The sequence below is a fragment of the Lissotriton vulgaris genome, chromosome 2_1 (genome assembly GCF_964263255.1).
Source record: "Lissotriton vulgaris chromosome 2_1, aLisVul1.2, whole genome shotgun sequence".
NCBI lineage: Eukaryota > Metazoa > Chordata > Amphibia > Caudata > Salamandridae > Lissotriton > Lissotriton vulgaris.
Window position 1 is genome coordinate 908,399,577 of NC_141687.1, and position 15,523 is coordinate 908,415,099.

Consider the following 15,523-nt stretch of genomic DNA (forward strand, 5'->3'; position numbering starts at 1 on the left):
ATTGGTTTCAGACCCACGCCACATATTGCTCCGTTGGGAATGCGTAGATCATATTCTGCATTCGAACAAGCGCCAAGCCCCGGAGTCGGCTTATTAGTACAGCGGCGACTCAGACAGCAGGCAGCTTTGCGGGGATGTTCATCGGCAATGCAGACACTCCTCCGCACTCATAACTTTTCCAAAGTCAGAGCATGGAGCGCAGGCTGAGGCGGGCGGCGGCCTGGCACACAGGCAGCACCTGCTATGGTAGCCCAGCGGATACAATTACAGCACGAACATTTGAAAACACCATTGATTTTGGTACCAACTGTGTAAGGTTGTGCAAGGCGACCGCCATCATTCTGAACTTGAGGGAGACGGCCTCCATTACTGGCTTTGTGTTTTATGTGCAAGATGCCTGTCTGCTCGCTGGCTGTGTGTATTAAGTCTGAAGCACCAGGAAAACCATGGTTTATTATAGTGCATGATACACATTTTTTCTTCAGATTTAATAAAATGCCTGAAGGCAAATAAGTCAGTAACCTTTACGTTACAAGTTCCATAAGTAGCGACCGCAAATAATTAATGAATACGGATCAATAAACACGATCTTGATCGACGCCAGGTAATCAATGAATTTGAAACAAAAATGGAGACGCACATTTTCGTGAATCCTCTGTAAATGGCAGTGTTGTGAATGCCTAGTTGCAAATGCATTTATTCATTGGTAACAACTGCTTTATTAAAATGCTAATTTGTAATTACTGCTGTCCTTTGCACCAGAGGTCTGCCCTGCATCATACTCACTCTCACTCGAGCCCCCCCCCCCACATAGATCAGAGATCTATTCTGCACAACTCCCACTCAAGCCTATTTCTACCCTGCCTAATAAAATAACAAACATAGTCACAAGAAGGGCATCGTACACTATATAAACTCTGCTATTCCTACTACAAAGATTACAAGATTAAAACGTTGAAAGATGTGGAACGTGCAGAGCCCGCAGCTGACTTGGTGTTGGTGCGTGAAGGCCAGCGCCATAGTTCTAAGATTAAAAAAACACATGTTTAAACAAAACACTTCGAGTAACATATAAAATGAGTGATGCGAGCGCGCTGTAAGGAATAAAAACATAAAACCAAAAGTGAAAGCACAACGCATTGTGCGCAATCTGACCTACCAGGAATCCTGCCACCCTGCGTGCCACTGCACGCTGCCAAGAGCAAAACGCCATGGAAGTGACACACTGGAAAGGGGGTGGGACATGCAGCCACCTTTGGCCACTAGAGTGCTTTCATTTTTGAAAGACACAAGCAAAGGACAATCCAATGTGTGGGTGGAGTCAGACCCATGCGGAGAAGTTTGGAGTGCTCAGAAGAAGCCTCCCATAGACCAGAGCATGCGCACTGCGCTAGGCTCGACCTAAAAAAGGATAAAGCCTCGGATGATTGTTTTTGTGCAGGAAGGATTCCCTCCCTGCACAAAAACAATCCTGCCAGCAATACGGGCTTCCTTTGCACCATGGTGAGAGGGTGCCTGCATTGACTCTTGGCCGCCACTAGTGCACCAACTCAGAGAGAGTGCAGGAATGGGTCGTAAAATACAGCCATAATTGTGGTTTAGTGGGTTTGGGTGTCACTGTGCCCATCGCACTATCGGCAGCGGCTCCCCTAGTTGCAAACAGTAACCATCTGCCCCTGGCAGATCACGAACCATTCAATGCGTCAATGTTTTTCGACCACAGGAGCAGCTAAAAATCAATGGTGCATTTCTTTCCAAGTAACAAGGATTGGCGGTGCCCTTTTAACAGCCTCCAGTCCCTGTGACTCACAAGAGCTCGTAAGTGTTTGCATTGTGATTTGCAGGGGAAATTGTTAATTAGAATACACATAACTGCATTGTGAGCTAGTCATTTGCCTTCTCAAAGGGAGCTGCAGTGGCTCGGAGAATGTACAGTACTTTTTTAAAATCTGTCCCCTTGTGTATTGGGGCAGAGGGGGGATGTAAGATTGATGGAGTTGAATTTGTGATTGATCAGGATTGCAGAGTCGGTTCTTTTCTTGATATCCTGAAGGGACTTGCTGGTGCCTATGGAGAAGAGTGCAACAGGATTCCTATAGCTCGATTTGTGGGACACTGCCTGCATCCACATGAGTGTACTTACCAAATACAGGGCACAGAAGGAGCTAATAAACTATTGAGATTGTCTGTGTGCCTTTTCCACCAATGAAAGATGAATAAGAATTCATACCACCACCGACAGCCCATGTTACTTTAATTAAATCTCAGGACATAGCGTTTTCACTTAAGGCAAATTATGCCATCTGCTGGAGGACACTTCAAACCCAAGACAATACAAACATTCCTCTCATAGAGCTGCTCAAGGTGATCTAGTGGACATTGTGAAGGTGCATGAACATCAGAGACACTGATACTGATGTAATATATTTCCTGCATTTCCTTTTATCATTTCTAACTCTGTGGTGTCATCACTAACCCTCACATGAGGAACAAGCAAAGCCAGTAGACAAGTGTTTCCCAACCTCTGGGTCAGGAAGCACTGGTGGGTTGAAAGCTGATTTTTGGTGGGGAGTTGCGAAAGTCCTGGTCTGTATGTAAGTACTATTTAAGTTGATTAGCTGTTTGTGCACCAGTGCAAAGGGGCTGAATTATGTCCCTATGTTCGATTTTAAAAGAATCCCTTGCAAGTATTTGCATGCAAGACTCTGAGTGAACCTTCCAGTATTTGTTGCTGCTGTTCTTTTGATTCACAAAGCTATTTCATTAGAGAATGTGCTCACTATACGTGAGCATACACAACCATCAATCAATCAATCAATGACATTTATAGAGCGCACTACATACCCGTAGGGTCTCAAGGCGCTGGGGGTGGGGGGGGGGGGGGTGCCGCTACTGCTCGAACATCCAGGTCTTCAGCTTCTTCCTGAAGGAGAGGTGGTCTTGGGTCAGGCGCAGGTCGGTCGGGAGGGAGTTCCAGGTCTTGGCGGCCAGGTAGGAGAAGGACCTTCCTCCTGTAGTCGCTCTTCGGATGCGGGGGACGGCGGCGAGGGCGTGGTTGGCTGATCGGAGGTGGCGTTTGGGGGCGTAGAAGTTGATTCGGCTGTTGAGGTAGCTCGGGCCTTGGTCGTGTAGGGCTTTGTGTGCGTGGGTGAGGAGGCGGAAGGTGATTCTTTTGTTGACGGGGAGCCAGTGAAGGTCTCTCAGATGTCCGGAGATGTGGCTGGTTCGTGGGATGTCGAGGATGAGTCTGGCTGAGGCGTTCTGGATCCGCTGGAGTCTCTTCTGGAGCTTGGCGGTGGTACCGGCGTAGAGGGCGTTGCTGTAGTCCAGTCGGCTAGTGACGAGGGCCTGGGTGACGGTCTTCCTGGTCTCGGTGGGGATCCACCAGAAGATCTTCCGTAGCATGCGTAGGATGTTGAAGCACACCGAGGAGACGTTGTTGACTTGCCTGGTCATGGAGAGGGAGGAGTCCAGGATGAAGCCCAGGTTGCGTGCATGGTCTGTCGGTTTGGGTGCGGTGCCCAGGGCGGGAGGCCACCAGGAGTCGTCCTAGGCGGAGGGTGAGGAGCCCAGGATGAGTACCTCCGTCTTGTCCGAGTTCAGTTTCAGGCGGCTGGTCGTCATCCACTCGGCTACCTCTTGCATCCCTTCGTGCAGGTTGGCTCTGGCAGCGGCGGGGTCGTTGGTCAGGGAGAGGATCAGCTGGGTGTCGTCGGCGTAGGAGATTATGTTGAGGTTGTGTTGGCGTGCGATGGCCGCGAGGGGGCTCATGTAGACGTTGAAGAGGGTGGGGCTCAGAGAGGATCCTTGAGGGACGCCGCAGATGACTTCGGTGGCCTCTGACTTGTACGGTGGTAGACGGACTCTCTGTGTTCTTCCGTCGAGGAAGGAGATGATCCATTCCAGCGCCTTGTCCTGGATTCCGGCGTTGCTGAGGCGCTGTACTAGGGTGCGGTGGCAGACAGTGTCGAATGCTGCGGAGCGGTCTAGGAGGATGAGGGCCGCTGTTTCTCCGTTGTCCATCAGGGCTCGGATGTCATCGGTGGCGGCGATGAGGGCGGTCTCGGTGCTGTGATTGGCTCGGAAGCCGGACTGTGAGGGGTCGAGGGATCCATTCGTCTCGAGGAAGGCGGCCATCTGCTTGTTGACGGTCTTCTCGATGACTTTGGCTGGAAACGGGAGGAGCGAGATGGGGCGGTAGTTCTTGAGTTCGGTGGGGTCCGCTGTGGGTTTCTTGAGTAGAGCGCTGAGTTCGGCGTGCTTCCAGCTCTCAGGGAAGGTGGCGGAGTCGAAGGATGTGTTGATGATGTCTTGCAGGTGGGGTGCGATGACAGCGTCAGCCTTGTTGAAGACGTGGTGAGGGCAGGGGTCGGTCGGTGATCCGGAGTGGATGGAGTTCATCGTGCGGATGGTGTCTTCGGTGCTGATCGGGGTCCGGGCGTGGAGGGTGGTGGTGGGGGGTGGTTGTTCGTTCTTGGTGTGCGTTGGTTGGTTGTTGAAGCTGTTGTGTATGTCCACGATCTTGTTGTGGAAGTATGAAGCGAGGGAGTTGCAGAGGTCTTGCGATGGGGTGATGTCGTTGTTTCCTGCGCTGGGGTTGGATAGCTCTTTCACGATGTTGAAGAGTTCCTTGCAGTTGTGTGCGTTGTTATCCAGCCGGTCCTTGAAAGCAGTTTTCTTGGTGGCGCGGATCAGCTGGTGGTGCTTCCGGGTGGCCAGCTTGAAGGTGGTCCTGTTGTCCGGTGTAGGATCCCTTCTCCAGACTTTCTCGAGGGCTCGGCAGTTCTTCTTGGAGCTCTTGAGTTCGTCGGTGAACCACGGGGCTTTCTTGCTGCCGGGTCTGCTGGGCGGGGTCCTCAGCGGGGCGAGTTCGTCCGCGCAGTTGCTGATCCACTTCGTGAGGTTGTCGGCGGCCTGGCTGGGGTTCGCTGAGCTGGAAGGAGGGTGCTGGCTCAGGGAGGTGGCGAGCTGGTCGGCATGCCACCTGTGTATGTCTTACACACATAAATTGATTATTAGGAAAAAGAGATGTAGCCTAACAGCCAGAGCTGCCAAATTTGACTCTGGAGAACAAGGTTCATGTTCCAGTTTTGGCTCAACATTTTTTGACTCTGTACAAATTACTTAATCTTCCGTCTTCAAAATAAAATGAATCTGACCTTTTGTAATGTAATCTGCTGCTTATGTATAGAGCTCAAAAAGCCTTGGGTCGTGTTTGTGCTGTATAAAACTGCAATATAAATATATATGTAAATATATATATGGAGTCCAAAATGAACACAACAACTTATATGAGACCTAACCCCATACACTGCTGCAGCAATGTACTAAATAACTGATATTAACACCAAGAGCTTTCAGAAGCCTCGTGATTTTAGTGAACAGAGACCACAGGCCAGCAACCCACTCTGAAAAGTGTTCTGCCTTCAAAATCCATTGTAGTTCACCATCTACCACTTGCATGAAATGATATGAATGAAATGATAGAGGTTTATATAGCGCAACAAATGCCCCAAGGCATCAAGGCACTAATAACTAATCCTAAGAGTAGACTCAGCACTTAGGGAGCCGGGTAATGCAATTAAGGCTGCCCTCCTTAGAGGGTGAAAAGCCAGGTTTTAAGGCCTTCCTGAAAGGAGTATGCAACTTCATGCAGGTCAGATGGTGGAGAAGGAAATTCCAAAGCCTAGCCACCGTGATAAAAAAGGCTCTTTTTATGTGAAATCTGGGAATGACATCTGAATTATGGACTGCCGAGTTAAGATGTCCACAAGGGGAATACCATTGTAACATGGTTGTGATTCCACCCGGACTGGCATTGTACAGGGTTTTATGAACAATGCACAGAGCTTTAAAAATAATACGCTTTCGTATTGGAAACCAGTGAAGGTCAAGCAGTCCTCTTGAGACCAACTGATGTTTGGGGATGTCTAAGGTCAGCCCTGCGACTGCATTTTGCACCATTTTAAGCTTCGATTGACCTATGCTATTGGTATCGAGATATAGTGCATTGCAGTAATAAATTCTGTATGAAATTAGTGCTAAGGCTACCTGTTGTTTCTGTGCAGGAAGAGGAATAATTGGAAATACTTTTCACAAGGTTCTGATAATCCAGAAACAGGACGCCACCGTACGATTGACCTAGAAGTCCCAAGACAGGTCACAATCTAGAATAACTCCTAAGTTTTTCACTGAGTCTGTTGGGTTGGGCATAGTCCCCAGGCTACTCAGCCACCAATTTTGGTTCCATAGAGATGGTTGGCTCTTTAAAATCAGTCCCTATGTCTTCTCACAGTTCAAGTTAAGGCAGTTTTTGCCCATCCACATAGCACTGCCTTCATGCAGTTATTGAAGGTAGCTGCAGTGGCATCTGTGTCTTTAGAAATAGACACAATAATCTGTGTGTCGTCAACATATGGCACGGTAAGCAACCCAAAAGAGCATATACGTTTGGCCATTGAGGAAACGTATAAGTCAAACAGTGTATGGTTCATGGAAGAACCCTGAGGAACCCCACATGGGAAGGAGAAAATGCCAGATTTAAATTATTTATTGAAGAGTTTTATATAGCGCTGGCAAGACCCAAAGGTATTGGAGCGCTTCACAGCATGGGTAAAAACACACAGTTTGGCAGTCGTAAGCATAATGTTTCAAGGTGCAATTGGAAGTCTCGGCACACTGAAGGAAAGGAAGACACAGAGAATCTCAATATGGAGCAAAATGACTTGAGTCGAGCCTCCTTTAGCTGGGGGGAGAAGGAGGGGTCAGAAAGGGGGTGAGGTAGAAGTCTTAGTGATGAAGTGACTGTGTCCTGCAAAATGCAATCTTAAGCGATTCGCCAGTGGTTATCCATTCGGGAGAAAATGGTTGATGAAGAGGTCTTTGAGCTGCCTTTTGAATTGTGTAAAGGATGGGGTAGTCCTGATCAGGACTTGGATTGAGTTCCAGATTTTGGCCGCATTTCCAGAGAAGGAACGATAAGCGTTTTTTCATTTCCGGATTTTCGGCGGGATGAGGAGTAGAGTGTTGGAACTTCTGAGGCTCTTAGTCTGACCTGCCTTCTTGAGTTTGGCAGCAGGTATGCGGGTTTCCCTGTGTGCAGGGCTTTGTGCGTGAGGCAAGCCATTCTGAAGTTGGCACACATTTCAATTGGGAGCCATTTTAGCTCTCTGAGGGTGGGAGAGATGAGATCATACTTCTTAACTCCGGTGACCATTCTAGCTGCTGCATTGAGAGTTGGTCTGAGGGGGGCTAGGTATGATTTTGCTGTACCTGTGAGGAAGGCATTCCCGTAGTCAAGTCGGGACAGCACCTGGGAGTAGCTTCAGGTTGAGGAAGGAGCTCTTTGCGGTGTTCCTGATGTGTTTAGTCATGTCGAGTTTTGGGTCAAGGGTGATTCCCAGCGATTTTGCGGAATCCCTGAGGGTGAGATTGTTGTTTAGAGCATCAACTGCTTTTAACCATTCTATGATTTGGTGGTTCTCCTCTTTGTTGGAGATGAGGAGGATTTCCATTTTGTTTTTGTTGAGTTTCAGGTGGTTTTGTGATAGCCAGTTTTGGACTTCTCTAAGAGTGTTGTTGAGTCTGTGAATATCATCAATGGAGGAGGTTTCAAGGTAGATCTGGGTGTCATCAGCGTAGAGGTGGAAGGGGATGTTTGTCTTTTATGAGTATGGCGGTGAGGGGTTCCATGTAGATGTTGAACAGTTGAGGGGAAACAACTGATCCTTGGGGGACGCCCCTGCTGATGGGGTATAGGTCTGATGCGAAGTTTCTGATCTTTATTCTTTGGGTGCGGTTCTGGAGAAAGGAGGGAAACCACTTTAAAACCACCTCTTCTGCACCTACCCTTTCTTGAAGTACCTTGATCAGTAGGTTGTGGTCCACCGTGTTGAAGGCAGCCGATAAGTCCAGGAGTATGGGTAGGGAGCATTGGCCTGCATCGAGTGATTTGTGTCAATCATTGATGACATTGAGGATCGCTGTCTCTGTGCAGCAGCCTTTTCGGAACCCTGATTGATGGGTGTCTCAGAGGTTAGTTTAGTCTATGTGTTGAGTCAGTTTGATGAGATCACACCTTTCCAGGATTTTAGCTAGGAGAGGAAGATTGGAAACGCGTCCGAAGTTATTCAGATCATTAGTGTCTAAGCCCGGGTTTTTCAGTAATGGAGTGGCTTGGCCGACTTTCAGGCAGTCCGGTAAGATTCGGGTTGTAAGGGAGCTGTTGATGATCTTGGCCCAGAGCGGGGCTAGGGAGAGATAGAGATTTTTCGCCAGCTGGGCTGGTATGGGATCCGAGGCGTGTGATGAAGGTTTGGAGGTGGACATTATTTTGGCTATCTCTGCTTCGGAGATGGGGTTGAAGGCTTTCCAGTGTTTTGGGGGGAGCTTGGGTGTGATAGCTTCAGTCCTTGGGGAAGCGCTCTGGAATAGGGGACTGTGGTTGACGTCTAGGGAGAGCTCAATCTTGGTGATTTTGTCATTGAAGTAGATGGCGAAGTTCTCACACAGATCTTTTCAGACCAGAACTGAGGATGCAGGGGGTTTGGAGGTTTGTTGCCGAATGAGCTTGAAGAGTTCCTTGGGCCTATTCATTGCATTGCCTAAAGCATTGCAAAAGAAAGAAGTTGTTTCATTCTTGATGCGGTTTTTGTACATTCCGCGTATTGCTTTTAGTTGGTCTTGGAGGATTGACGACGGATTGTTCTGCCAGAGTCTTTCAGAAGCTCTTAGTTGTCTTCTTTCGGAGTTTATGTCTGTGTTGAACCAGGATCTAAATGGAGTGTTTCTGACTCTTTTTTGTTTCAGTGGCGCTATTTCGTCTAGAATGTCAGTCATATTAGTGTTGTAGTGGGAGGTGAGTTCTATTGTGGTGAGATCCTCTGTGGAGATGGGGAGGAGAGAGCTTATCCTTACCTCCAGGTCAGCCCAGAGAATCTGAGCTAGATTTCTCATCCAGTGAGGAGGGTTCTGAGAAGAGGTCAGGTCAAGGAGCCCGTGGTTTATGTGGAATAAGATGATGTCAGACCAGTCAACGGGCAGGATGTGGTCAATCATGACTGAGTCTGGTTGGGCAATAATGGCATCAAGGATTGATTCTCCATTGTGGATTTCCTCTGCCCAGTGTTGGGTAAGGTTATTGTTGTGTAGCACTTCATTTAGGGTTTTGTTTAGCGAGTTGTTTTCCTTATTCCAGTGAAGGTTGAGGTCACCTAAAATAAGGTTGTCGGTTTCCCGGAGTGAGCAGTGGGTTATCAGGTCAGACAGGTGTTCTCCAAATGCGGAGTGGTGGCCAGGCGGATGGTAGAGGAGGTGGCCGAGTAGTGATTTATTGTCTCTCGTCTTGATGGTGGCGGGTAGACTATCAAAGGAGTTGTAGTTGAAGATGTTGGTTTCCGCCACAGAAATGCTGTTCTTGTGTATGATTGCCTACACCCCCACCTCGCTGGTCTTTTCAGTCTTTGTTGATGATTGAAAAGCCTGGGGGTACAAGCATGTCCATTGTTGGGGAGGAGAATTATTTAGCCATGTCTCAGTGATGAACGTGATGTCAATGTCATGTGTAAGGATGGAATCTGCCAGCTCTGTTTCATGTTTGGTGGCTTATATGCAGTTTATGAGTATGCAGTTGGTGGAAGTCCTCCCGCTTTTGTGTTTCTTCATTAGGGGGGGCCCTGGGAATGTTCGTGAGGGAGGATGGGGTCTTGGGACTCTGGGTGGGTAATGGTCTCTTCTAAATACTGTGATGACCTGGATCTTGGCTTTAGGGGAGATAGTGGAGGGAGTGTCGTAAGAGGAGGCAAGCTCAATCGCTTCACACAAGGTCATTGCAGCTCTTGTTCTCTTGGGTCTCTGTGTCTGGTTTAGGAGAGGGGTTGAGTTCCAGCTACGTCCGAGAGTCTTTGAGGGCCTTTGACGTTTAGAGCTGGAGATAGTGAGGGTCCGGTGAGGGTGCAGTCTGGGCTCTCGAAGTGTGCTGAGGTTCAGTAAGATTCCGTTAAGGCCCAGTATTATAGTTTCTAATTCGCTTTCTAGTAAAGTGAGAGGCTGCATTGACTTCCCGAGGGTGTGGTTATTCTGGGAGGAGCAGTCCCGAGAGGGTGAGAGCTTGTCCGTGTTGTGCCAGAGTTTGGTGTCCGTGAAGTCAATGTTGCCACTGTGGGAGGCCTTGGGTAAGGGGAGTGGAGAAGAAACACGCCATGATGCAGGTGTTCTGTTGGTAGAGAGAGGGCGCAAGGAGTCGTTGATATGGGGTTAGGGACGTTGATTGATGGTTGGCTGTGGCATTGTGAGGGGTGAGGGGGTCGGCCACGGACATCCAGGGGTTGATGGTTGGGGGTGGCATTGTGAGGTGCATTGTGAGGGATGGTTGGGGGTGGCATTGTGAGGTGCATTGTGAGGGATGGTTGGGGGTGGCATTGTGTGGGGGTAGGGGGTCGGCCACGGATGACCAGGGGGTTGGAGAGCCTCAGTAGTGTCGAACCACTGGATGGTGTTGTAGGGGGGGAGGTATGTGCTGTGCATGTTTGAAGCGGCGGGATGGGGAGGGGGTTGATGTCCAGGGGCGGGAGGTTGTCGTTATTGGTAACAGGCGTGGGATTAGTTTGCATTATCTCATGGCGGGTCGATCTGTCAAAGGATAATTAATTTACAATCACCATCTGGGATCTGTCCATAAGGAATGCAGTAAGTAGTTTGAGCACCATATCTCCTAAACCCAAATCCTGTAAGTATTCAGTGAGCAGGGTGGGAAAGATGGTGTCAAAGGCCGCGGATAGATGCAAAAGGATCAGAGACATGGCCTGCATGCGTTAACTGTCCAACGATCCCTGTTTCTCAACATGGACCATCAGATGCTGGTTAAGATGTTTTTCCAGGATCCTGGACAGGATTGGAAGCAAGGAGATAGGGCAATAGTTCTTCAGTTCACTTGGGCAGATGAATATCTTGGCCCCACTCCACTTTTGAAGGGAGTGGTCAAGTTTGCAACACTTACAAACAATTACTGTTATTACTTCAATAAATCACTCCTGCCTCGTGTTCATAAAAGCCAGGCAGGCTGCAAATGTTTTAAAACGTTTGGGAAGCATTGCATTAGACTGTAAAGCTAAGTAATTTGCCCAACAATAAAGAAGTTCATATTTTCTAGATTTTTAAAAACTTTTCCCGGAAGATCTTTTTTAATAAAAAAGTTTGAAAACTTTTTTACGTTCACAGAGTTTATATACTTCCTAAAAACCAGTTTATCTGGAAACTAATGCTGCAGAAGTATTTTTATTGAAAAACCTGCGCTAAGTGAGTACTTTCACAATTTGCTGTGAACTTACCTATTCTGGAGTCAGAATTAAACTTTTTAACTCGACTGTTGGCCAAGAGGGCGGAAAGTAAAAGACATTTATCTTTGTAATGACTAACTTTTGTACAATCTCATTAGGAAAGGAAATAAAATATCAGCACAGAAAGACAAAAAAAAATAAAGCAGCAGAAACTTCGTTTAAGTGTTAATAAAATATATTATTCTTTCACCAACTTGCTCAGAAGACATTGCTGTACGCTAGAATGCAACCGCTTACCAATTCAACAGCTTTGTTCTATATAGTTCCAAGTAATAATTGTGTTTAAAATAGGAGTTTTACTACTAAATGCCATCATCCTTACTTGACCCACCCCCGTTGGTATTTCCTTGAATTGCTTTTTTTAATTAATTTTGAGTATTCAAATATTCAAGAAATGTGAAAAGTTTTTATGTTCCTTAGTACAGTATGGTCAACGCTGTTTGTCAGTGTTCAACTATTTGCTGCCATGGTTTGTCTTCCTCTGACTATGCATTTCTAAAATGTTTCTAGTAGAAACATTTTTCTAGGTCTAACTAATTCGATAAAATAAGAATACATATTTCAAATAGAAAACATGCTTTGGTTGGCTATGATGCCTAGTGCACTACCTGTCTTTGTAAAAGGAGCTCGGGTGTGTGAGAATAAGCTATAGAGAGTTATCCAAAGAAGCATTTAGATTAACAGCTTTCTTACATGCCTCTATATTAATCTCAAAAGAAGTGTTGGATCCTATTGAGAAATTGGATGAGTTCAACATTGCAAGACCATCCTAGTAATATTACACAAAGCATGATTTTGCAGAAATTGGATCAGTCCATAGGAAACTGAGATTCCATGCAAATTCGTTAGGGACATTGCCGACCACTGAAAGTTCCCATTTAAGTGAGTGACTGCAGGAGGGAGGAACTGCAGTAAAGTAGGTCTCATCAACGCCTTTGCTTTGGGATCACCAGAGGCGGCTCCTCCGTTTGAGGCGAGGAGCGTCACCCCCCCCTCGCCACAGGTAGGAGGTAGGGGGGAGCAACAGACCCATCTTGAACTGAGTGACATGACGGGGCAGGGCCAGTGCTGCCATGCAGTCACAGCAGCAGGGAGCTGTTTGCTTTAAAATGCACCTGTCTGTTTAGCCAGCCATCTTGAGACAGCCAGTCACACAAGCGCATTTTTAAGTTCTCTAACCTAGCTGTCTCAGACAGCTAGGTTAGAGTAAGCACAGGCCTCTAGCACTCTTAGGAGCGCTGAGAGAGCCCGCTCCAACCAATCCTGGCACTGCTCTCATGCTGTTAGAGCAGCACCAGGTTAGTGCAGTTTCCTTGTCCCGTGTTAGAACCTGCCTGGAAGGAAGATGACCGTTGGAGGAGGCAAATGTTTAATTGAATTTTTCTTTTAACTTTCCCACCACCCTAGGAGCTTGGCAGCAGCCACTGGGCATCACTGTATCCTTGTAATGTAATAAGAACATAGAGTATTGTATCTCTGCTATAGGAGTCATGCATGACCTTGGGAAGTGAGAAAGGGCCAGTGATGAAATAGAGAGATGCTGCCATAGGCAGCAGGGGACCAACCTTGGCAGCTTTAAAGCACTTCAGCTGCCTTATATTTGTTGGATAAGATTAATACCTATCCCACTTCCTAGGTAGGACAAATACATTAATATGTGCATAAAGTGTGTGCTTTTGTGAAGCAAATATGTTTTGTGGAAATTTAAAAGTAATGCTAAATTGCGTTGGCATACTTGCCTATTATGTTGTGGTGACCTTTGAACACACTGCATAAAAACTGTAGATACACCAGCTCCCAAAAATGGCATTAGAGGAAGCTGTGCATTAAACATGTTTAATATCTTTGTGTTTTTAGAGTACTTTTTACCTGTTCCATTTTTGTGTACCCACAGGACTGTGTGGACTAAATTTCTGCAGTCTGTGCAGACAAGAGAAGCAGGAACATTTAAAAAAAGAGTTTTGCATGCTGGCGCGCTCTTCATACATACTGTGACAAATAGGTTTGTTGGTTGTCTGGGGTGTGAGCCCTTTTCAAGCAACAGTCACAATCAAAGTCAGGGTGAACCACAAAAGTCAGTAATCTAACCTGTGCTTAAGCCTCGGGTAGTGTAGCACAAAAACAGCCAAGCTTAACTTAGAAGCAATGTGTACATTATTTATGCAGCACTTAAACAGTAATACATTGACAACACTACAGAATGTTTCCCCCCACAGAAGTGTTTGGAATTTCCTGCCTCTCTGCCCTGGTCCCAGTCTTTCTGCAGTCACAATAAGCTAGTGTGGAATTTTGTGTGTGTGAGCTGAGGCACTGTATTTGAAGTGTGAGTGTAACAGGTAACATCTCAACCCCCTCATCAAGCCAGGTTGGCCAATCCTGCCAACTCTCAGGCCCTTTTTTTGTGATACTATCTGTGAGGAACACACCATCGTCTTACTACGCATAGTCACGTGTCCCAAGGACTAGACTGCAGGCATCAAATGGTTAGGACAAGAAAATGCCATCTTTTTGAAGGTAAAAGAATGGAGTTTGGTCCTTGGACGGGGGGCAGCTGGACCCAATATAACAGTAAAAAAGACAATTTGCTAACCCTCCCACTTATTTTGTCTCGCTAAAAGCTCATGAGACTAACAAACAAAAGGCCGGGTCAATTTGTTTGTATGGGTAATATTATTTAACCCTTTTATTCATATTTTTAACTTGAAATGTAACAATTTCATGGGCAAGAAGAACACTTTATAATCACTTGCAGAGAAAATATTTACAAAAGAATACAAAAACATTTAGACATCTCTTGTTTACCATTTTTCTGGTTAACAGTGCCCTGACTAGCTCTCAAAAAATCAACTATTTTTTCATAGAGTCAAGAAATGCAATTTATATGAGAAGTTTGTTTAGTATAGTATATGTGATACATGTCCAGTTGACGTTAATATGTCTAAATGTTTTTGTATTCTTTTGTAAATATTTTCTCTGCAAGTGATTATAAAGTGTTCTTCTTGCCCATGAAATTGTTACATTTCAAGTTAAAAATATGAATAAAAGGGTTAAATAATATTACCCATACAAACAAATTGACCCGGCCTTTTGTTTGTTAGTCTCATGAGCTTTTAGCGAGACAAAATAAGTGGGAGGGTTAGCAAATTGTCTTTTTTACTATCTTTTTGAAGGTGGCATTTTCAGAATTGTGATTTAAAATATGACATTACCATTAAAGAAGGGTTTAAATTACAATTCCTGAGACACCAGCATAACAGTACTATGTGCACCCAAACAAAAGTCATCACTTAATTAATTTAATAGGACAGCTCAATATTATCCTATAGGAGAGGTAGGCCATGCAATAGTTAAAAACGAAGCCTGGCAAAAGGTTTATATTACCAGGTCTAAATTACAGTTTAAAACTGCTTACTCAGGATGCAATGGCAGGCCTGAAACATAGTTTCAAAGAGCTACTTAAATGGGTGGCACAATAAGTGCTGCAGGCCCACTTGTAGCATTTAATTTGCAGGCCCCGGGTACATGTAGTACCACCCTACTAAGGACTTACAAGTAAATTAAATGTGCCGATTGGGTGTAAGCCAATTTTACCATGTTACCATGGAGAGAGCACAAGCACGTAAGCACAAGGTTAGCAGTGATCAAGTGCACAGAGTCCTAAGGCCAACCAAAATAAATTCAGAAAACAGGATGGGTGAAGGCAAAAGCTTTGGGGTGACCCTGCATAGAGGACCAGTCTCAACACATATGACTTGTTTTTGCTTTAGTCCTTCTACAATATTTTCACCACCACTAAGTAGCAATAATGGTCTAATGCCTTAATCCACTAGTACCCTTTACCACTTCCCAAGGACTCAGTTGCTCAGCTGAAAGGTCTCTTCTTATTAAAAACAATGACACTTAAAGTATGGGTCATTGTTGTAGCTACATACCTTTATGTTGTACGCATGCGCAGCATCCAGAATGAGCGGCACCAGGTCATCAGTGGGCTCCCCGTTATCATCTGCCAAGCCGGGTGGAAACCAAGCCAGCACAAGCACACCTGAAACACAAGATCAGGATTATATGTCAGGCACCGCAGGTCACCCATAGAAGCAACCCTTTCTGTGCTCATTAAGGAGAAACAGCGACAGTATTATGCATACTTGGGTTTCTTATACTTTCTTATTTATTCAGAGAAAGGAAGG

The 15,523-nt window shown here is 46.1% G+C and overlaps 1 protein-coding gene across 1 annotated transcript in view; it reads right to left on the reverse strand.

Moving 5' to 3' along the window:
* Window positions 1–15,523, reverse strand: part of MANEAL (mannosidase endo-alpha like) — a 252,251-nt gene that overhangs the window by 91,948 nt on the left and 144,780 nt on the right. The window contains exon 3 of the mRNA XM_086958735.1: window positions 15,269–15,378. Within this exon, the coding sequence (XP_086814861.1) occupies window positions 15,269–15,378 (110 nt within the window). The remainder of the gene's footprint in view (window positions 1–15,268; window positions 15,379–15,523) is intronic.